This window comes from Microchirus variegatus (genome assembly GCF_963457635.1).
Source record: "Microchirus variegatus genome assembly, chromosome: 5".
NCBI lineage: Eukaryota > Metazoa > Chordata > Actinopteri > Pleuronectiformes > Soleidae > Microchirus > Microchirus variegatus.
This window is the reverse complement of record NC_139806.1, coordinates 23,298,812-23,320,411: the sequence shown is the minus strand read 5'-3', so window position 1 is coordinate 23,320,411 and position 21,600 is coordinate 23,298,812. Positions and strand designations below refer to the sequence as shown.

The window sequence follows — 21,600 nt, the reverse complement described above, 5'->3', positions numbered from 1 at the left end:
TTGTTTCTATATTAACCATTTACTTTAGCCAAATTAAATGTATCAGCTCTTGTTCTTTACTGGGGAAATTAATAAGATTCATATGATTGATGATTTGGGGACATATTTCTATAAAAACAGCAACTTAAAACTCTTACTTTACTGAAGCTTTGAAAAGAGAGTGTTTGGAAATGGAAAAGAAGCCGAATTGAATACTTTTTTTAGTAATTGATACTAAATAAAATAGTTGCAGATTAATTTAATGATAACAGATAAATCAAATGATGCTCCAAATTGACATATGGTCATCCATCTATCTATCTATCTATCTATCTATCTATCTATCTATCTATCTATCTATCTATCTATCTATCTATCTAATGACAGGAACCACTGTTCTCATTGATGCATGTCCACAAAGGTCTAACTCAGTGGTGTGTGGACAGTGACTATCCTCACAGCCGTTCTGACCACAGCTGTGGTGTCCCTGCTGCTGCTGCTGCTGCTCACTTACACCCAAGAGGCTCAATCATCAGCTTCGTTCAGACACAACAACGGACGGGAAGAAAAACAGCCGAGGTGCTGCTGCTGGAGCACTGATGGAGTTGGTAGAGCTTACTGTAAAGCTTGGGCCTGTCAGAGTTGCAGCCACTATTTTATACATCCTGCCAGAGAGCCGCGCATGAATATGTATGCAGGCGAGGCACCAGCCATAACCTATGCAAGGTTTCGTCATGCATAATGCAGCTGATCTACGCCTCTCCAGGATGTGTGTACACTCACACACACACACACAAACACACACACACACACACACACACACGCTTGACACTCAAAACTGTACTGTGATGAAGAGGTAAACAAACCCTAGAACCCCCAGTGTTTCACATGCACACTTTCTCACACCCGCAGCTTCCTGTGCCTAACAGAAGCATAAAACTACATCTGAATGATTTACCCTTTTTTAGTATTGTGGTTCCAAATTGTTTTTATTTATTTTTTTCAATCAAAAATATAAGCGTGAGTGAGGCAGACTTTAAAGTGTGTTAAGATAAGAGGAGCAACTAATGAGATGCATTCAATGACACAAGTAAATGTCATCACTTCTCCACACAGTGTTGCGCTACAAGAGGCATTCAAGAAACCTTGTAAACGTTTGCAAACACACATGCAGTCCACTACCTAAATGCTTCCTGCTGCTGCTGGCACCTTGGGGGAATATGTTTTACTACAAATTAGGTAGATTTTAAAGTGATCACTGAGAACAACAAAAAAGATTTGTTTATTTTAAATATAATTACATAAAGTCGCATTAAGTGATAACATTTTTATAATCAAACAAATGTACATTACAGTCGTCTGTGTCCACTTTGGTGCCATCTATGGTTAATGTTGCACACTGCAACCAACCAAATCCCTTAAGGAACCTGCAGTTTAATAAAAAAAAGTACTCATTAAGTAACAAAAACACAAAAATTCTTAATTTTCAGGTGATAATAAACTCATAAAACTATAAATATTTTAGTGTTAATTTTCTATTGATTGTTCCTGTCCTTAACAGCTCTATATTCTAATGCGTTTGAGAAAATGTCACGTTTTGTATATTTTTATAATTGCATAGAAAACCATAGAAAATACAGTCAATGATTTACGAGTTCCATTGTTTCAAATTGTAATTTCAACTTAAAAATTCTGAATTGTTTAACCCTACATAATATATGAGTGCTGAAATAAGAGATCGGTTATTAATAAATTACTAAACTGATTAACCATTTTGATAATCAATTTATCCATTTAATTTTTTTTTCCAATAATTAAAACAAGCTTTTAGATTTTTCAGATTTTCTCTGTAAATATATTCTGGTGTCTTTGCTCTATGTAAGAAAGAAATTCAAAATATTTAAAATAATTAATTTTAGTTTGTGGACAAAATAAGACATCTGAGAAAGTTTGCACAACCACAATTTACAGGCTTCAGCTTGAACTTGTCTTAATGATCTGACATTTATGAAGATAATGTAGATATCAACTGACTTTAACATGTTATTGTGAACTTTTTGGCCTCTTTCTCTCTCTCTCTCCCCCTTCTCTTCATCTCCTTCATCGCTGCATACAAAGTTTATCCGATTTATCGTCATTTTTGCGATGCAAAGGTCACCGAAAGTGGAATTCATCTCGACACGGACACAACCCGCACATCGGCCTCAGATCTGAAACCTCATCAATCTTCTCCCGGTGCAAACAGACACTAACTCCCGTTGAGTCACAGCCCGAGCGCACTCTCACCTCCACCCTGTGTCTCGTTCACTCACCGTTCAGGTAAAAGGTGGAGAACTTGTTGTGTTTTTGATATACAAGGATTGGGAGTGGATATGTAAAGCCACAGAAGAGGAAGTGGGAGGAGGAGCATTGTAAGAGGAAGAGTGTGAATTGAATACTGGTGGGATGCCGAGGTTATAAAGATAGGTGTAAGCTTATGGGTAATCCTCTAGGGTCTGGTATAAGTAGGTGGTTGGTGGGCAGGGAATCACGCAGGAAGGTTGTTGGGGTTACATCTAATCAGCAAAGGGGGTATTGCCACCCCCGCCCTCTTTCTTTCTGTACACCCTGTCCCCCCTATACACACATACACACACACACACACACACACACACCCACACCACACCCCGCCAGGCCCGTGCTGTGTCAGTAAAAAAAAAAAAAAAAAAGTGTGCTACTTCAGCAGTCCCTTGGGACCTGCTCCCCCTCACATCAAAGCAGCCAGTTTCTCTCTTAATGTGAATATCAAATCTGTGGATCACAAGTCCCAGCACAGTCTGCATAAACTGCCCCTCCCCCAACCTTTAATTCTGCCTAGTGATGAGGGAGAGAGAGGGAGGGGAGTTACTGCTACAGGAAGCGTTGGAGGGAGGGAGGGAGGGAGAGATGGAGGTAGAGAGAGAGAGAAAAAGAGAAGGGGAGAGAGATAAAACAAAAACAACTACTTGCAGAGATTTGACATTTGCCGAACACACCCTCCTCCCAAAAAATGTGCACTCTCTGGCATCCAATAAGATATGGAGGAGATCGGCCACGGGTCGGATTACTATCAGTGTGATGTTAAACAAATCGGAAAATAATAACTTGTTAACGCCGTTGCTCTTCAATTACAGCTTTTATTTCCTCTCGGTTGTTCTCGTCGCACAATTTTCATAATGATCTGAAGAGCTCACTGGGATCGGTGATAATTTTAGGAGCCAATGGGAAAGTAGGGACGCCGGTGACAGAAGCTGCAACATCCTATTGGTGAGCTGGGAAGTGCAGTGAGCCATGTTTCCCCCCGATGACAGTCTAGTTAACACTTAACCCACCATTTCACACCAACACTGATCAAAATCAACCGCAGATCATTTTTCGTCATCTTGTTTTGTTTTTTTAGGGACTTTTTGAACATTCGCTTTATACCTTTAAAAATATCTGAAACAACATGCATCAGAATCCTGTCTCTTAAAGGCTGAAATAACAACATCACATAATGAATAATACTGGTAATTTCAGCTTTAACTCCGCTTATAATTGCTGTTTTTCTTAAACATTAAATAATTTCAGGTTTTTTCACCCCCCCTTTAATAGAGGCCTGTGCCCTGCCTGGGTAATGACTGGCATCCCTGTGGACCACACAGCTCTGTCACTGAGCGCTGCTGCCTGTATGGAGCTTTAATTGTACAGCACAGTGAAGGCGACTGGGGATACAACTGGAGAATCTTTGCATATTTATATATGAGGCTAAGTGTGTGTGTGTGTGTGTGTTGGGGCGGTGTGGGGGGGAGGGGGTGAGGACCATCTTATTGCTTTACACATCATGAATTATCATTTCCATGTGCCACAAATAATTGTTGATTTCATTGAAATAATTAGATATAGATAAAATGTCCAAACAGGCCCACACAAGGCCTGTGTTTATGTTAAACCTGATGTTATTAATTGTGGTATTTAACACAACATTTACTGGAAATAACTATAGTGAGTGAGTTACAGCTAAATAATATTTGTAGTTTTTAAACATTAAATCAAATTTTAATTTAATTCCATTTACTATATTTCCACATAGAGGCTATTTGGTGCAAAGAAATGTTGTTTCCATAAATAAATTGATAAATCCAGATCAGCTCGTGCAGAAATAACATCCCGGAGTGTCCAAAATTCTCCACCAACACCTCGAAGGGTGTCCCCCGTCACTTCCCCTCCACCCCCCAACACACACACACTGTGCACGTGCACGCGCGGGCACGTCCGCGGGGTCCAGGTGCGCTATTAGTGAGGAACATGACCGGGCAAGTCTGTAATCTGCACCCACGCCCCTGGAGTTTCTCATTTGGTGAAATAAATTTGCGCATATTAATATGCTTCCGCAGGAGAGGGGAGAAAAAAAAAAAAAAAAAAAAAAGAGAGTGTCTGAAAATCACGTCCTGAATTAATGCGCAAAAATCAGCAGCAGACATCCGACAAAATGCAGTGGATTTAAGAGAGTTCTCCATTAATAAAATGCATAAACACACAGAGAATAATAATAATAATAATTAATGTTTATAAAGTAACGCAATGTTAGAAAACGACTGGAGTTAAAATGGCAAATGGGCCGAGGTTAATGGCCTATTTTAGCTCGTTTGCATGAGAACAGCCATATTCCTCCCTCCAGCCATTTCACCACATCCTACACTTTTCTTTTCGTGAAAATAGAAATAAATCCACACCTGGTCGTGGGCCCGTGTTAATAAACGGACAAAACAATCTGTAAACAAACACAAGGCCTAAATATTCTAAGTGTTCAGTTATTTCTGGTGCAGATTAATTACCAACCCTGTAATTGCAAAAAAAATATATATCAAGTTTGCAGTAGGTTCAGGGATCTGCTGCAAATACTGAACACAAATAATGTTTCAAACATTTGCTTTTATAACGAAATTGGCACAAATAACCAAATAAATTAAATACCGAGGATAATGATTATGGCCTTTATATGGGTGTAGACCTATTTTTTTTTTCTATTTCTCATCTAATTGATAATAACACCAATTAGTCACATAGAGGAAATAACCTCCTCATCTTTAAATCAACAACAACAACAAAAAATAAATAAATAGAGCATCTCTGCGGAATGAAGCCTTGTGCCAGATAGTCCATCAAAACAGCTGCAATTAGCAAAGGCTACACAATGAGAGCAAGATGTAAAAAAAAAAGCCCAAAAATAATCACAAGCATCAGCTTCAAAACTTCACAGGAGTGCATCATCCTGAGGAAATGCCCTATATGAAATTGATTATCAATTGCTATAATTAAAGGCCAATGCATGTTTTCATTTGTCTCTCTCACCCTCCCTCTGTATTTGCACCTCATTCTCCCCATTCAGCCATTTTACATATTCATAACTGGAGTTGGTAATGCGAAAACAATCCGTGCTATCAGCATCAGCATCTGAGGCACCGAGGAGCCGCAGCGTCAAAACACACAAACGCACAGGTCAATTTAAAAAAATAAATAAAGGACAAATGTGAAGTTTGCACCTTTCCATAAATATTTACCTGTTCAGCAACATTTAAAAAAAATAATCATTTCAATCCACCATCACAAGACACCAAAGGGCACATCAAAGCGCAAGCTGCACAAATCATTCATTCATTCATTCAAAATCCCATTTTTCTTCACTTTTCCACTAAACTTCAAAGCACTCACTTTACAGGATGTGTACAATAACCCTAGTATTCCTCTCTGGCATTTTTTATATATATTATTATCCATCTTACCTTCTTGGAGAGAGTACAGCAGGAGTAAAAGTACAAGCCACATGCCATAAATAGCAGGTATATTTTTCAGGAATATTTGGCAATCCTGGCAAATGTGCGGCGCGCTTTTTTGGCCAGGCGAGTCTCCGTGCTGGACTGGCGACTGTGCTCCCCGGAGGTCTCTCCAGCCCTGCTGCCCCGCTAAGCATGGAGGGGGAATGAGAAGCGCCTCCGCCCCGCCCATGTCCCCTCCTCTCCTCCTCTCCTCCTCTCCTCCTCTACAAATCCATCTCCCCCACACTCATCAAACACCGCGGCACGATGGGTCACAGCAAAGTCGAGGGTTGATTCAAAGCTGAGCTGTGGATTTTATTTTGGTCCACTTGTCTCCAAAGTGTCCGGCTTGCCTTGCGCACGCACATCTGTTGGCACCTTGGAGTGAGCGCGCACCCACCTGTGCGCCCCTTGTCACTGCGCCTCTTTGCGCAGTCTGGATCTACAAAAACCCCGCTCACGCTGTCAATATAAACGTCACTATGGCTTTATTTTCTCCTTCTGAGTTTGGACTCTAATCACATAGGTGTGAAGCTACAGAGCACAAACTGATTTTCTTTGTCTTACGGAGCCGGGAAGCCGTGCGTATAGACGTTTGCGCACAGATACACTGCAGATATGAGAGCAGGAGAGTGGCGGGGTGTGGGGCATGGCACCTCCACGCAGCAGGTAAACATTAAAAAACAGCAGGTGAATCAAAGCCAACACAAAATATGTGATGGAATTGTTTCCAACTTTCCACGCTGCTGCTGCTGATGCTGCTGCAGGTTCCCATCCCACTCTGCGGCTCTTTGTTGCGAGTGGTGGGGAGAAAAAAAGCTCCGCTGCATAAGCATAAATTTATTGCAGGGTGTCAAGTAGCTGGGCAGTGGGCACTCCCCGCGTTCGTGGAATATTCAGAAACACGGTGGATGTGACTGTGGTGGATTGGAAATGTTTGTCCTGGATCCTCTGCAGAAACCACAGAGCCAAATGGGAGAAAACAAAACAACAGAAGCACGCGCTTCATGGTGGCACTAAGTGCACTAAATATGTGCACAAATCTGATTGGTTAAGAAAAAAACAAATCACTCCACAGAAAACTGAGAATGATTTCGCTGCCACTGATTTCACTCCATTTCATGTATTTAAATAAAATTAATCTTAATATTAAGTTGCCATGTTGTTTTTATCACACACGAATTAACACATCTTTCACTTGTTTACACAACAGGCCTCGTGACTGTTACACTTATATGAGAACTTTACCATAAACTGAATTTATGACAATATGTTTGCAAAATTAAACACTAATAATTCAGGATAAATTCAAGCATACTCATCATTTTATATTTTAACCCGTTAAATATAAAAGTGTATGTTTCTCATCCTGTGCAGAGATATAAGCTCAAAGTCTCCACCAACATCATCATCATCATCATCATCCTCATCAAGAAGCAATATTTAACGTTATGACTCGTCTTTGTGTCAATAAAAACTGTTATTTTCTGTCCTGTAACTTTTTTTTTTTTTACCAACCGTGAAAGACTCACCTCATGTCTCTTCCTCCTTCTCTTCCTCATCCTCTTTACACCACAGACTGATCCGACCCGGAGGTTCAAAGCTTCTGACTCCACACGCTGGTCTCTACTGACACCTGCTGGTGGAACTGACACATTACAGTTTGTCTGTAGTAGTAGTGGGCAGAGCCAGCTCCAGGGTCTCCTAATTATAGGCCTAGGTTGCCTAGGACGCCATCTACTGGAGGGAAACCTGGACAACCACAAATACATACACTACCGGTCAAAAGTTTGGGGTCACCTGTACCATTAAAAGTCACACTTTTATTCATCAAAAGAGTTGCAAAATGATAAATAATAATGATTTTTTTTTTATTCCAAATAATAATTTTGCCCTCCAAACTTTGCTTTCATCAAAGAACCAGTAAAACTGTTTTCAGCTGTGCTAACATCATTGCACAAGGCTTTTCTAATCATCCAATAGCCTTTTAACGCGATTAGCAAACACAATGTACCATTAGAACACTGGAGAGATGGTTGCTGGAAATTGGCCTCTGTGCACCAAGAAAAAAGCAAAAGCATTTTTTATTATTTGATTTTATTTACTTACGATAACAATAAAGTGAAATTAGACCCTACAGTATTTCAGATACAGGCCTCTACCAAACGGTTGAGACGTCTGTTCATAATAAACCTGGTTTGCATAATTCATAAAGTACAACATTCACAACAAGTCACATTAAGTGTTAGAGTTCAGCTTGATGCATTTTTCAATGAGATATAGTGACTTAAAGTGTGGTCTACCAAATGGTTGAGTAGTACGTTAAAGGGTTGAAAACTAGACGTTTGCAGCTAGAATAGTCGTTTACCATATGAACAATGCATAGAATGAATTTAATGCTATATTCATTGAAAAAAAGTGATTTTCCTTGAAATATAAAGTCGTTTCTAAGTGACCCCAAACTTTTGACCGGTAGTGTACATACATAAATAAATAAACAGTAATTCAACATGCATAAAAGAACACAAAGTAGGAAGATGTGTGTGTGTGTACATGTCTATATGCTGTTAGGGCTTTTTGAGACTTTAGACTTTGTGGTTGGGCTTATACTTAAGGTCTTTCCAATCATTTCCAAAGCCTCTTCAGCAAACCCTGACATCATTTGAGCAGTTCTGAAATAATAATAATAATAATAATAATAATAATAATAATTAGGGCTGTCAAAAGATTACAATTTTTAATCATATTAATCACAGGGTAGCTGTGGATTAATCACGATTAATCACGATTAATTTCCATTCGTAAATATGCCAAAAAAATTCTAATTTTCTCTTTATATTGTTGTAGGAACGGAGAGATAAATTAGGTATGTGAAATTATAAATGTAAAGAACAATAAAATGCTGTAAATAACTTGTAAAAACCTATACAAACTTAGTAAAAAATAAACATTACATTGTAAAAAAAAAAAAAAAACACATTATAAGACAATATAAATAAATAGAAAAAATAAAATGCTGTAAATTGTAAATGTAAAAACTTTTTTAAAAAACTATACATTGCACTGTAAATAACTCACATTATAAACACTATATAAAGTATAGAAGTTAAATAGTTTTCTTACTAAACTCACAGCAGGAAATTCCTCATCAGCACTTTGAAGCACTGCTTCTACTAGTTAGCGTTAGCATCGTCAGCTAGCATTCTGACGCTAATGTTAGCTGCTGTCTGTGTCCCCGTTAGTTAGACAGTGACTGTTAATGTTATGATTATATCATTATCTGCGCCAGTAGCGCCACTTACAACTGTGTGTCTTTCTTTCTTTTTTCTTCCTCCTCTCTTTTTTCTTCCTCTTCTAACTTCCTGATTGATAACTCCTCTTCATTTTCCTTCAGCTTCACACAGGTTAACGCGAGGAGACGTGGGACTCCTTTAGGGAGGTTTCCGACCGAGATGTCATTGCAAATCAACCATTGTTGTTTAAGAGGGACGGGGATGCGGCTGCTCACTGATTTAGGCTCCGAGTGTCGGGAGCCCCCTATCGGCTCGGGGCCCGAAGCAGTTGCCCGCCGCCTTGCCTGTTCATAAACTGCACGTCTACTCGTAGCGCGAGGAAAGTGCGTTAATGCTTTAAAAAATTGAATTTTTTTTAACGCATTAATATTAACGCAAGTTAATTTTGACAGCCCTAATAATAATAAAAACTTAACATTCCAACTGAACTCTCTGCAAACAGCACTGTTCATAAAAAATAAATCAAAAGAACCATGCCGTTAAAGGACAAAGACATTGCAGCTTCTACACAATCAGGACGCTGCAAAGTGAGCTGCATTCGGTGTTTCTACCACAAAGTTTTTAACCCATTTGAATGAAGATTACACAGAATACTCCTGCTCTGTATTAGTGTACAACTAAAAAGGACAAGACAGACAAAGGCACAACCGGTTAGCGACATCTTTATTTAATTTAATTCTTCTCATTTGAACTGCGTCTTTGGTTTTCCTAAATACTTTGATGCAGCATTTATATCAAACTTTTTTTTTTCTGGGAGAAACAAATACTCCCACTAGATTTATTGCTTAGGTGATGGCCTGTTTTTCCTCTCGAGCTTCAAATCCACTTTGGTGCACATGTCAAATTATACAATAACTTCAGGTTTCTCATATCAACAACATCAACAAATAAACAAGGGAAGGACAGAAAACTATTCTTACAGGAACTAATAAACCCACCAGACAAACTGTACAATAATATAACATCAAACATGTGGTGAGAAAATACAACGTCAGTTCAGAATCATGTGGACTTGTGGGAATGTCGTAATACTATAACATATGAAAGTTCTTGCGGCATTTTTACAGTATACAAATATTTAATGGACAGCTGTAGAACAACTACAGATACAATATTTCCCTATCAAAACAACAGGGGGGTTTGTCACCAGAGCTTTAAAGGTGCCATATGTAAGAATGTGGCCAAAAACAGTTACTACATTCAAATTCAAAATACCGAGGTCTTTTAGGTTTCGTTTTTCTGACGTAACTGGCAACCCGTGGTTGCTTGGCAGCTGAGACTCTACTGACTGCAATGATTGGTAGACGCCGGTAGGTGGCGCCACATGCCAAAACATGATTTCAAAACATAAACTGCAAAATATTGTTTTTAATGCAAATATTTTGTCTGTACTGTTGTTGTTGGTGAGTTCAGTTTGTTATATGAACATTATTCCTGAGACTCTGTGACATATTAGGAGGATTTTATGGCCAGTTGCTTTAGATTTATTACATAATGCACCTTTAAAGTTAATCGTTGACAGATCATTGCAATTAAAAAAAGAAGAAGATGGGAACAAAATCATAAAAATGCATTCAAAAACTCTTTAAAAACAAAAATGTCAAACAAATATTTCTTTATATGAAAAAATGGGGAGTGATAAAGTATCAATGATATGTAATGTCTTATCATATGAGCCTTTTCTATGGCTGGATGAGAGCATGTTTGTAGCTACACTGTGGACACACAATCCCATGTTTGGACTGTGACATGTATGTGTGTGTGTGTGTGTGTGTGTGTGTGTGTGTGTGTGTGTGCGTGTGTGTGTGTGTGTGTGTGCTGCATACTTTAGACAGGGATTAAAAGGAGTGACACACCGAAGTTACCGGGATCTGCGACGGTAACACTTGTACGAGCCGGCGGTGTTCACACAGCGAGCATTCTTACAGGGACTGACGCGAGCTACTGCGCACTCATCGATGTCTGGAAAACATGAAACACAAACAGTCTTTCAGTCTCTTCAGTTTTTAGACACTTATACACTTGAAATTACAAATTGCTCAATAGGGCGGCATCATTTCCATAATCGATTCAATGTGTTGTTTGTGCAGAACGCTGCTACCTAAGTTAGAGGCCATAGGCAGTCGCCTAGGGCGCCATCTACTGGGGACAACCACAAATATATATATATATATATTATTTATTATGTATATACACTACCAGTCACAAGTTTGGAGAACTTTTTTTCCCCACACTTTTGACTGGTAATGTATGTAAATATATATATATGTATATATATACAGTACTACAGAAGTCTTAGGTCACCATTAGATTTGTTGTTTTAGCATTGCTATAACGACAATAGAGGGCAATTATTTCTAGTTCACTTTACTAGAAAACATCCAATAAATATGTATGAAGTTTTTTTGTTGTCAAAAAAATATATAAAAGTTTTCAGAAAAAAAAGCATCCAGATATCAAGTGTATATATTTATATATATATATACTGTATATATTTAATATAATGACAGTTAAGACAGAAAAAAGAAGTGTATGGAAGTTCCGATGTGCCAAATTTAAATGATCTGTAAAGTAAAGGTCTTTTGTTTATTTGCCATTTATTTATTTTATTACCATTTACTATCATTTATTAGTACTATGCAGCATATTTATCTTAATTTGTGCAAATGTTACACACTTCTACTGTAATCTTCAAAGATGACTACCATACTGAACCCTAATCGCACCAAAAAGCATAGTGCCAGCCCTGGTAGTAGGACTTTTAGTAGGAGTGGTAGAGTAGTAGTCGAAAGATTAGTGATTCATTTAGTAATCAATTAATCATCAATTTATCTATTGGTTGTTGCAGCCCCGTCATGCTGAATACAACGTTTTTACATGGAAAATTTATTCTGTGCATGTATAGTTACTGTACAGCACAATTAATAATTTAAGAATGCTATTGATGAAGAACAAACCTATGCAGCGGGTGCGTGAGTGGTCCAGCCTAAATCCTGTGTTACATTCACACATGGTGCCCAGGTAGGAGCGGACACAGCTGCCGTTTGCACAGCTGCATTCATCTGAATCCTCCTCTGAGCTGTCGCCTTGTGAGAATGTGGGACACAGAGAAAAAGGTAAATAAGCGCTTGGTTTAGTGCAGACAGTATGACTGTGGATTTGCAGCAAAGATGGTTTACGGGTCTACCTGGGTTGTAGTTGAAAACTGGCAGGAAATCCTGCTCGCCGTCCGACTCCGTCTCCAGATGCATCTCACACAGGCGACTGAACATCTCTGAAAGAGAGCAACAAAGATGTGTTTTCTCCTCCCACAATCCAAGAACATGCAGATTTGGGGATCTAGCACCCCCCCCCCCCCCCCCCCCCCCGCGTCCCTCATGTGGAGGACAAAGCGGTCGAAGATGCATGGAAGGATGGATGGTAGTCAAAGTCAACAGCGACCAGGTGGGTGTGAGATTTTTTTTTCACCTGAGTTTCTTGGTGGGCATGTGTTACACTCAGGCCCCCATCCACGACCGTAGTGACAGCAGCACTCTGAGTAGGTCACCACCATGCCCTTTGTTGGCTCGCTGCAGATCAAACCCTCGTCCACTCGCAGGAAACACACGTCCTTGTGGGCTGCAGTTCGATCTGAGTTCAAAGATTGGATTAAAAAAAAAAAAGTAGATCATTGAAGCTGCATTCAGTCAGTCCGAGAAAGTCCACAAAACATGTATGTGCCATTTCAAATGAATACAGCATTTGAAATATCAACTATAACAACATCTCAATACACTTACACACTATTTGAAGACATTCAAAATTCAAAGGTTTACTTGTCACATGCACTAGTACAAGTACAGCAGCAGTGAAATGTGATCGTGACCGCACCATGAAGGCGGTGCAAAGAAACAGATTGAATGGTTTATAGAAGAGGATGATGATGAAGATAATGGATGTTGTTTTCATCTACTGTAAATGTTGCACGTAGATGTTATGAAGAGTGAAAATGACATTTGCCTATGATGTTATATGAGGTTTAAGCTTGTAAACAGAGGCCAGGAGCTTATCTAAGCATGCAAGTGCAGATGTTATTTCCCCCCATAAAATAATAGTAATAGCACCCATAACACTTTGTGGCTTGTTGTAAATAATAGATATAATATAAATCCACCATACACCATGATGACCACATGGTGTATGGTGGATCTACAATTTTATTTTTGAACAGAAAAAAACATTTGCAGGCCATTTTTGGTCCAAATATAATGTAAAACTTACTTCCGAATGCCATGTATAATCTAGATTATATTTTATTGATCTGTGCAGTTTTTCATAACAAAGGATTAACTGTGAGGTGAGATTAGAGTTAAGGCAGACATAATGGTCAAATCTGGGCAGAATCATCAAAGGCCTGTGGCGGCTGGTGTGTTACTAGTAAAACAGATTTAGAGCTCAGTTGTGAAGATTATAATAGCGGAATAGCGGTCAATTTAATTTTTTTGTCTGCTGGTTACAATGTGTGAACACTTCTACTGTAACAAGCCCATTCTATATTGAGAATATTAGTAAAAATAACAAGGGCTGCAATTTACAATTATTTTTGATTGTTTCAATTATTTTGATGATTAAGTGATTAGTGGTTCATAAAAATGTTCGACCCATAAAATAACAACATCGTCAAACTGTCTTAATTTGTCCACAAACCAAATATATTCAGGTGGATTTGTAAAAGGAGAGGAAAGACACCAGAAAATATTTATATTTAAGAGGCTGAAAATTCATACACACAACATTTGGAGACCAAAAACATAGAGAAAGAAACATTTGAGTAGTGGTATCTTTCTATGGATGAGACATTGTCTCTGTAAAGTGGGTAACAGGGAATATGACATAACAAAGCCTACACAGGCCAGATGGGACAGAGATTGGGAGGAATTAGGAAGAGCAACATGAGTGGCAGATGTCGAAAAACGCCAAAACTAATTTGAATGAATCAGGTGAGCTGATGCTGATTTTTTTGTTTGTTTTACCCACCGTCATAGACGCACTGTTTCAGCGCTGCACTGAAGGTGAGGGGAGGGTCGCAAAAACAGTGAAAGGAGCCGGGCGTGTTCTCACACCTCCCATTCTTACAGTACGAGGGGTCCTGGCACTCATTCACATCTGCAAAGGGCACCACAGACACTGGTTACAGTATGAACATCTGCTTGGGGCCAGCTCTTATTGACAGGTGGTGGACACAGTAACAAAAGCATCTGTGCTATTTGACTCGGTTCAATACAATAGTCGTGAAATAAACACACTTTTATCTCTGTGGTCATTGTTGAGGCTGCGTCAAGACACCAATCTCAACAAACCATTTTAAGCATCAGATGCAGCATTTATTGCATTAATATTGTATTGGCTTGGATAATATTATACAGTGGCTTTTGTTTTTGTGTCCGTCACCTTCAAATGCCATTTGCTTTCTCTTTAGGCTTCTACCATACATGCTGCAATGGTATTTAGAAAGGGAACTTTAGTCATGCATTGTACAGTTGGTCTCCAGGTAACATGGAACCATACTGCGCTCCATGCAAAAGAGGCTGCAGAGTAAAACAGGAAGCTCGGCTGCAGCAACACATCAACACAGGAATTTGTATCTGTTAAGATGTTTGTAGGCAGTTTGCAGAGAAAATGAATGATAACATGAAACATACTCTTGGATAAGGGATATATATCTGTATCTGTAAGGCGCAATGCAATCCAGTGGATGTGTAGATACAGGACGTTGACATTAGCTGTTGTTTTGCTGTTGTTGTTCTTGGTTTGGTTTTCCAATGAACATTTAATAAAAACAAAATTAGGTTTCTAACTCCTCTACGTGTCCAACCATTCCAAATCAAGTCAGAAGTCTGGGCCAGGATAGGACAAACTATAATCACAGTCAATCGTGGAGGGTTTATTGGCAGAAATAGAACTTGTTTGAGTCTATAACCCAAGCAAAATCAATAAAATAAAAGTGGCTATCTTGCACCACTATGTTTCTCCAACAGCCAGAATAGACGAATGTTTAAAGTTTAAAATGAAACGCTTACTGCAATTCTGATTTGGTATAATACCCAATGGAAAAACCAGCAAAGAAGAAGAAGATGGAGGAAACAGCAGAGAGCGTTATGTTACATCCTTTCTGGTATGGGAGGGCCTACAGAGATGTGTTGCACTTCACAATCTCACCATTAGATGTCACTAATTCTCACACACTGGACCTGTAAACTTGACGACTACTGGACTACTTAAACTGACAGTTTAACCATCAAAACAAATTAAACCAAATTAAACTCATCAGTGTACAACCATCCTTCAGTTTGTTTTCAAGCCATTTATCTAATTTCTTGGTTACCCTGATGACAGGAAGATCACAAGCATCTATAATTTGTATTCTAAACTAACCTCATCCCAAAGAAGTATGCCAAATTAACAAAACACACTTTACTGACGAAGCACTGGCTCTGACAGTGACCATCACCACTACTCCAGCTGTGCCGCAGGCATTTCTGTGCTCTCAATCTGTAGGGATTATAGACTAGTCACAGACTAGTCCTGCCATGACTGTCCCACTGTCAAATAGTCAACCAGCCATTTGTGGACATAAATAAACACATTAATGTATCTCTCTGTTAAAAACTGTGTGTTTTTAACTATTCAAGCAGCGATGACATCATGTTACAAAAGCAATTACAGCTACTACCTAATTATTTATAATTCATAATAAATGATGTAAGCCTTTGACATGTACCCAGTGAGGAGGTGGAAACTGGAAAAATGAATTTTTGCCTATTAAAAGAAAAAATACAAATACAGACAACTGTATATGAGGGGAGAAAAAGTTTGTAGTTTTAACTTTGACATCATGAAAAAATATTTTATTGATTGATTTTAACTCTGAGGTTTGTGCGGTGACGTCTACGACGTGTACCCCGTCTTTCACCCCTGGGATTGGCACCAGCCATCCTCACGTGAAGGATAAAGCAGTAGAATATGGAATGGTTCGTGTGATTTCACTTATGATAGCTCTTCCAACATTATAATTCTATTCTAAAAGATGGAACCAACACTTAATGTGTGTTATAGAAACTCATCAAGCATCTGTTGTGATTACAAAACTAATTCTGTTCATATACAAAAGCAACGAAATCCTTCCTGTCAAACTCAAAACTATCAGAACTGACTCAGGAAGAGTTTGTGTGTAAAGAGCAGATGTCGCTGGTTGAAGTTCTAAACACCACTATACTGAGAAACACAGAGAGAAAGAGGGAGAGAGAGAGCTGGTAATCAGCTTTAGTGCGCTCATTTGACAGTGGTTTGAATGTTTTTACTGTGCACTACAATTTTGCCAAAAGAATTTGCAGTTTTCTCCACTTTTTGGTGCACCGCCGCTAATAGTGTTATTTCTTTTTTGGGGGGGATTTTCTAGGAAAACCCGCTGTTACTGAACACTACCTTGCTGTTGCTCTTCATAATCCCCAACCCTGTGAAGGGTCTGCACTCACCAGCCTGTTCCTCGGGAGTCACACAGCTGTTGCGGTCAATGGCCAGCGTCCAGGGCGGGGAGCAGATGCAGTAGTGTGACCCTGGCGTGTTCACACATTGGCCATTCTTACAGTTGGCTGGGTCATCACACTCGTTCACATCTGTGCAACCAAAAGGGTCAACAACTCAGTGTTTATAATTATCCCTCCGAACAAACAAGTGGAAGATATGAGTTATCTTACCGGCTACTGTTGCAATCACACACATCTTCTTGCTGGAGTCTGGAATCCATGGGTGCTTACAGACGCAGAAGAAGGAGCCTTCAGTGTTGACGCACTGACCGTTTTTGCACAGAGACTCATCGTGGCATTCGTTCACGTCTGAGGAGGAATGTGCAAACATAGAGGGAGCAGATTAAATCTGGTGTGACGCATCTACAAAAGTGTTCCAAATCAAAGTAGTGTGAGAAACCTCTGAAGGGTCATTTTATGCTGCATATCCAATCACTTACCGATGCACTCGAGAAGGTTGCCGTCATAATAGAAGCCCTGTTGACAGTAACACTCGTAGAGCGGCAGCGTGTTCTCACAATGGCCCTTCTTGCAGATTTCTTCACCGAACAAAGAACACTCATCGATGTCTACAGACAAAGAAGAAATCATAAAATCATAGATCATCAAAAGATATGGGACGATTTAAAAATCTATCTATAAAACAAGTTGCATCTGTGTGTCTGTCTGTGACAGGCATATCTTGCTGACCATTAGTCAGATTGCCCTAAGATTTTGAATATGGGTTGAGCATGGCCCGATGGTGTACATCCTTGATTTTCACATTTTTTGGAGTAATTTTAATTTTCACTGATTTATCATGCTGCACTTTCGCTGATTTATCACGATACACCAGGCAGGCAGCGGCTCATCAGCAGTAGCTGCGCTGTCTGGAGCGGGGAGGTGGGAGTGAAGAGGCTGTCCTCACGGTGGGTGAGACATTTTCACACGGTTCAACGCAGAGCATGGTGTTATTCACCAATATGCGAGCACATATTTATTTTGCATTAGCATGCTACTACTTTTTGGCTAACTTGACGAACCTGTTTCCTAAGGTAAGCTAGCGAGGCTACGATAAGCATTAGTGTATGGCTAACATAATACAAACACTGTGTGTGCAACCTCATTAGGTACAACGCAAATGTTTTCATTTTCGATTAGCATTAGCATAGCTCGATGTTGTGTGGGTGACAGTCACAAAACAGCTAGCTAACATGACACTTACCATGGTAGGCAGGCAGGCTGTACTGGTGTCCTTCTTCATAATAGAGACCTTTGCCGTTTGGACACAGGAAGTTATACTCAGCTGTATAACGATGAATAAAGACAAACAAACAATAAATAACATACATATGCAGTGAGGTACCTCTTATGGTGTTAGAACAAGCCACAATCAGCGACTACTTGTATGACTTGAAAGGTAAATGTACCTGACTTGAAGACTGGACAGGGATAGATCTCACAGTGATCTCCCCATCCCACTCCAATGGAGCAGCAGCACTCCTGCTTGGTGACGTTGGTGGCCAGGACGCTGTCGCAGAACACGGTGTCATCGAGGTTCAGGTAACACTCCTTCTTCTCCTCCGTCAGCACTCGAACTGCTGGAATAGAAATTGGAAAATGTTTGTTGAAAACCCTAGATATCAATCAATCAATCAATCAATATTTCAGGCCTGGTTAAAGCTCTGAGATGAATGTGGGTCAACAGTAAATCAGTGCAGTCTCACCCTCACAGCTGCGTTTGTCCTCAGAGGGGACGTAACCATGATTGCAGTCACAAGAATACGACCCCGGTCTGTTCTCGCAAGAGCCGTAGGGCTGGCAGAGCCTTCTGTCTGCGGCACATTCGTCTATGTCTGAAAGGGAAAATCGACAGGTTGCTCTAACAAATACAAATACTTATATTACTCGCCCATCTATCATTTACACCTTTTATGATAATGCAAACCAAATGTTTTAATTAAGTAAGGGTCATACATAATGAATAATGAACCTGGTAATTGAAAAGGTCACAGTGGTATATAATGTGCAGAAACAGAGTCCTATCATAATGGCCAAATTTACCTCTGCTGTGGTGATTTAGGTCAAATGTTTTCCATTTGGTGAAAAAAAGGAGCATAAAATGATTACACTTCTGTTTTTGAGTGTAAAATCACCTTATTGCCCCAGAATGAGCCCAATAACAATAACTCTGTTTTCTCCCCCTTCCCCTACACTGTTAGAAATAAGGGTTCCAAAAGGGTCCTTCTACAAGGGCTATGGTTCTACTTGGAATCATTTGCTTCTGAAAAACCCTTTCCTGAAGAAGAAGAAGTTCTTGGTAACACTAATGGTTCAAGTAAAAACCATTTTGATCCAGAGAACCCTTTAAAACCCCTTTCCTGAAAAAAAGGGTTTTAAAGGGTTCTTGCTGGAACCTTTATAAAAAAGGTTCTACCTGGAGCCAAAAAGGGTTCTCCTATGAGGACAAGCCAAAGAACCTTACATGGTTCTACTTAGCACTTTTATTTCTAAGAGTGTAGTTTGTTCTCTTCCTCTCTTATGTCACAGGTATCCCTTGATTCCAGAGCTTCAACAGCAACATTACTGCTAACATTAATATTATCCTCATCTGCCTTTCATCAACTGCTTGTCCTTTTCTGAGGGTCACGTGAGGAGCTGGAACCAACCTCTGATGGTGTTGGGGCAAACGGTGTGATGTCACACCCTAGACGAGATGATGATAATTGTCATTAATGTTAATATATATTTTTTAAATGGTCTCTTTCATATTCTTTTTCCTTTCTTTGTAAATGTGCTTGTGTTTGGTTTGTTATCTGCTGATCTTGTTTCTGCATGTTATACCTAACCCTATACCCCTGGAGACGCATCGTATGAAAGCTAAATAAGATAATGCAAAGAGGACAAACTTGCCAAATATGGCATACAATTCACTCTGCTTTCTGATGAAGGTCAAACGTTTGAAGAGACTGACCTTGGCACCGCCTGCCTCTGACCAGCATATAGCCTTCCTGGCACTCGCAGTGATATGAGCCCATGTTGTTGATGCATCGGCCCCTCTGACAGTTTGCTGGCCTCTCGCACTCGTTGATATCTGTGAAGGAAAGGTAATGAGAACATTTTATTTAGACATGCAGATTAGTTCTCAAGTGACAATAAAATGATGATCTTCATATACAATGAGCTAATTGCACATGTTTCATGCCTTCGCAGTGGCTGCCTTCCTGTGTGCGCTTGTATCCTGGGAAACACAGGCACTGGAAGGAGCCTTCTGTATTGATGCAGTTGCCGTAAGCGCACAGTCTGGCGTCCTCGCACTCATTAATATCTGTTAGAGAGACAGAAATGTTGCAACTTATGTGAACCTGCGTCATAAAACAACTTCATCTTCATCAAGGTGACAAAGTATCGTAACCCATTCATACTGTAAATCATACAGTACAATACGACAACATTGACACCTGAGGTGATTTTGAAGAGGTAAAATAGACATTTGATAAATAAATCACAACTTAAAAGGCTGGAAAACCAACTTTGACTGCTGTTAAGTTCAGGTTAGCACTACTTACCACTGCACCCTCTGCTGTCTGCAGATGGTAGGAAGCCCTCGTTGCACAGACAACGGTAGGTCCCAGGGAGATTCTCGCAGCGTCCATTAGGACAGATGCCAGGCTTCTGACACTCATTGATGTCTGTTGAGATGCAATGACACATTTATTGCAATATGTTGGGGGTATTTTGACATTCTTAATGATAAATAATGTAATGATTCTCATATTCTACAGTCTGAAAATGAAATGGAACTTTAGATTATTATCCACCAATCCATCATCTACTTCTTTATCCTCCGCGGGGGGTACTGTGCCTATCTCAGCTGACATAGGGCGATAGGCTGGCTATACCCTGGACAGTTCGCCAGTCCATCACAGGGCCACATTCACTCTCACTCTCACACCTACGGTCAATTTAGACTGACTTATTCACCTAATCCCCATATCGCATGTTTTTGGACTGTGGGAGGAAGCCGGAGAACCGGAGAAAACCCATGCACACGCGGGGAGAACATGCAAACTCCTTGCAGAAAGGAAACTACACTTGCATCTGTAAATGTGTGAGTCACTGTGATGTTTATGACCGTATTTACTAAAGGAAGTGAATAAAGTGTTATGACAGTGTTGAACTCACCATAACATGTGCCAGAGCGAGCCTCATGACCAGGCAAGCAAGGAACACACTCATAAGAGCCTGGAGTGTTCTCGCACTGCTCTTTGGGACAAGTGTTAGGATTCAAACACTCATTTATGTCTGGATTCAAGGAGAAAAATCTTTTACATCGTGGAAAGAATGAACACTCAATATTCAAAATGTGAAAGAAATAAAAGATTTAGTACCTTCACAGGCTGGATGATGGTGTGACTTGCTCTTAAAGCCAGCGTGACATTCACATTTATAAGAACCATGCAGGTTCACACACTGGCCTCCAACACCACAAATGTCCTTCTTCAAGCACTCATTCACGTCTGCAACAGAAAGGAGAATGTCAAATTGCATGATCGTAGGCAGGTAAGAATCCTGGAATGAACTCAGACAAACTTACCTATGCACTTGAGTCTCCCATGATGCACCATGTGTTTGTAACCCTGATGACAGTGGCATTTGTAGCTTCCTTCTATATTGTCACAGCGGCCACGGCCGCACGGCTCTGTCTCGCATTCATTATCATCTGGACGACAAAGGAGAAGACCGAGCTACAATAATTACCAATGATGAAAATGGTGGGAATGTGCAAAACTTTAAATCAAAATGAAATACTCTGTAAATTAAAGATTTCTTTATAAGACATGGTCAATGGTCCAGATAAAGTAAAATGTCAAACTTCGAAATGACTGTTTTGACAGCCGTTTCCTGTCGAGTAACCTGATCTCCATGTGTAATATGGAAGTATGAAACCTCAAAAGTAACAGAATT

The 21,600-nt window shown here is 39.8% G+C and overlaps 2 protein-coding genes across 5 annotated transcripts in view; both read right to left on the bottom strand.

The window, feature by feature from the left end:
- The window catches only part of LOC310927335 (cell adhesion molecule DSCAML1-like), a gene marked incomplete at both ends in the record, with an annotated part of 59,233 nt that extends 53,248 nt beyond the window's left edge, over window positions 1-5,985 (bottom strand). The window contains one exon of the mRNA XM_083889630.1: window positions 5,763-5,985. Within this exon, the coding sequence (XP_083745756.1) occupies window positions 5,763-5,985 (223 nt within the window). The remainder of the gene's footprint in view (window positions 1-5,762) is intronic.
- A 3,750-nt stretch (window positions 5,986-9,735) lies between these two features.
- ltbp3 (latent transforming growth factor beta binding protein 3) overlaps window positions 9,736-21,600 on the bottom strand; it is a 38,827-nt gene continuing 26,962 nt past the window's right edge. For 2 of the 4 annotated variants that reach the window (XM_083890436.1, XM_083890438.1), the window contains exons 13-29: window positions 21,230-21,355; window positions 21,024-21,152; window positions 20,818-20,937; window positions 20,202-20,324; window positions 19,838-19,960; window positions 19,607-19,726; window positions 18,360-18,488; window positions 18,063-18,233; window positions 17,858-17,938; window positions 17,094-17,222; window positions 16,825-16,962; window positions 16,603-16,743; window positions 14,105-14,233; window positions 12,557-12,718; window positions 12,276-12,362; window positions 12,046-12,174; window positions 9,736-11,050 (exon numbers count right to left, since the gene is read on the bottom strand). In XM_083890436.1, the coding sequence (XP_083746562.1) occupies window positions 10,950-11,050; window positions 12,046-12,174; window positions 12,276-12,362; window positions 12,557-12,718; window positions 14,105-14,233; window positions 16,603-16,743; window positions 16,825-16,962; window positions 17,094-17,222; window positions 17,858-17,938; window positions 18,063-18,233; window positions 18,360-18,488; window positions 19,607-19,726; window positions 19,838-19,960; window positions 20,202-20,324; window positions 20,818-20,937; window positions 21,024-21,152; window positions 21,230-21,355 (2,138 nt within the window). In that variant the 3' untranslated portion in view covers window positions 9,736-10,949. The remainder of the gene's footprint in view (window positions 11,051-12,045; window positions 12,175-12,275; window positions 12,363-12,556; window positions 12,719-14,104; window positions 14,234-16,602; window positions 16,744-16,824; window positions 16,963-17,093; window positions 17,223-17,857; window positions 17,939-18,062; window positions 18,234-18,359; window positions 18,489-19,606; window positions 19,727-19,837; window positions 19,961-20,201; window positions 20,325-20,817; window positions 20,938-21,023; window positions 21,153-21,229; window positions 21,356-21,600) is intronic. The other 2 variants (XM_083890437.1, XM_083890439.1) reach the window with 2 other exon arrangements.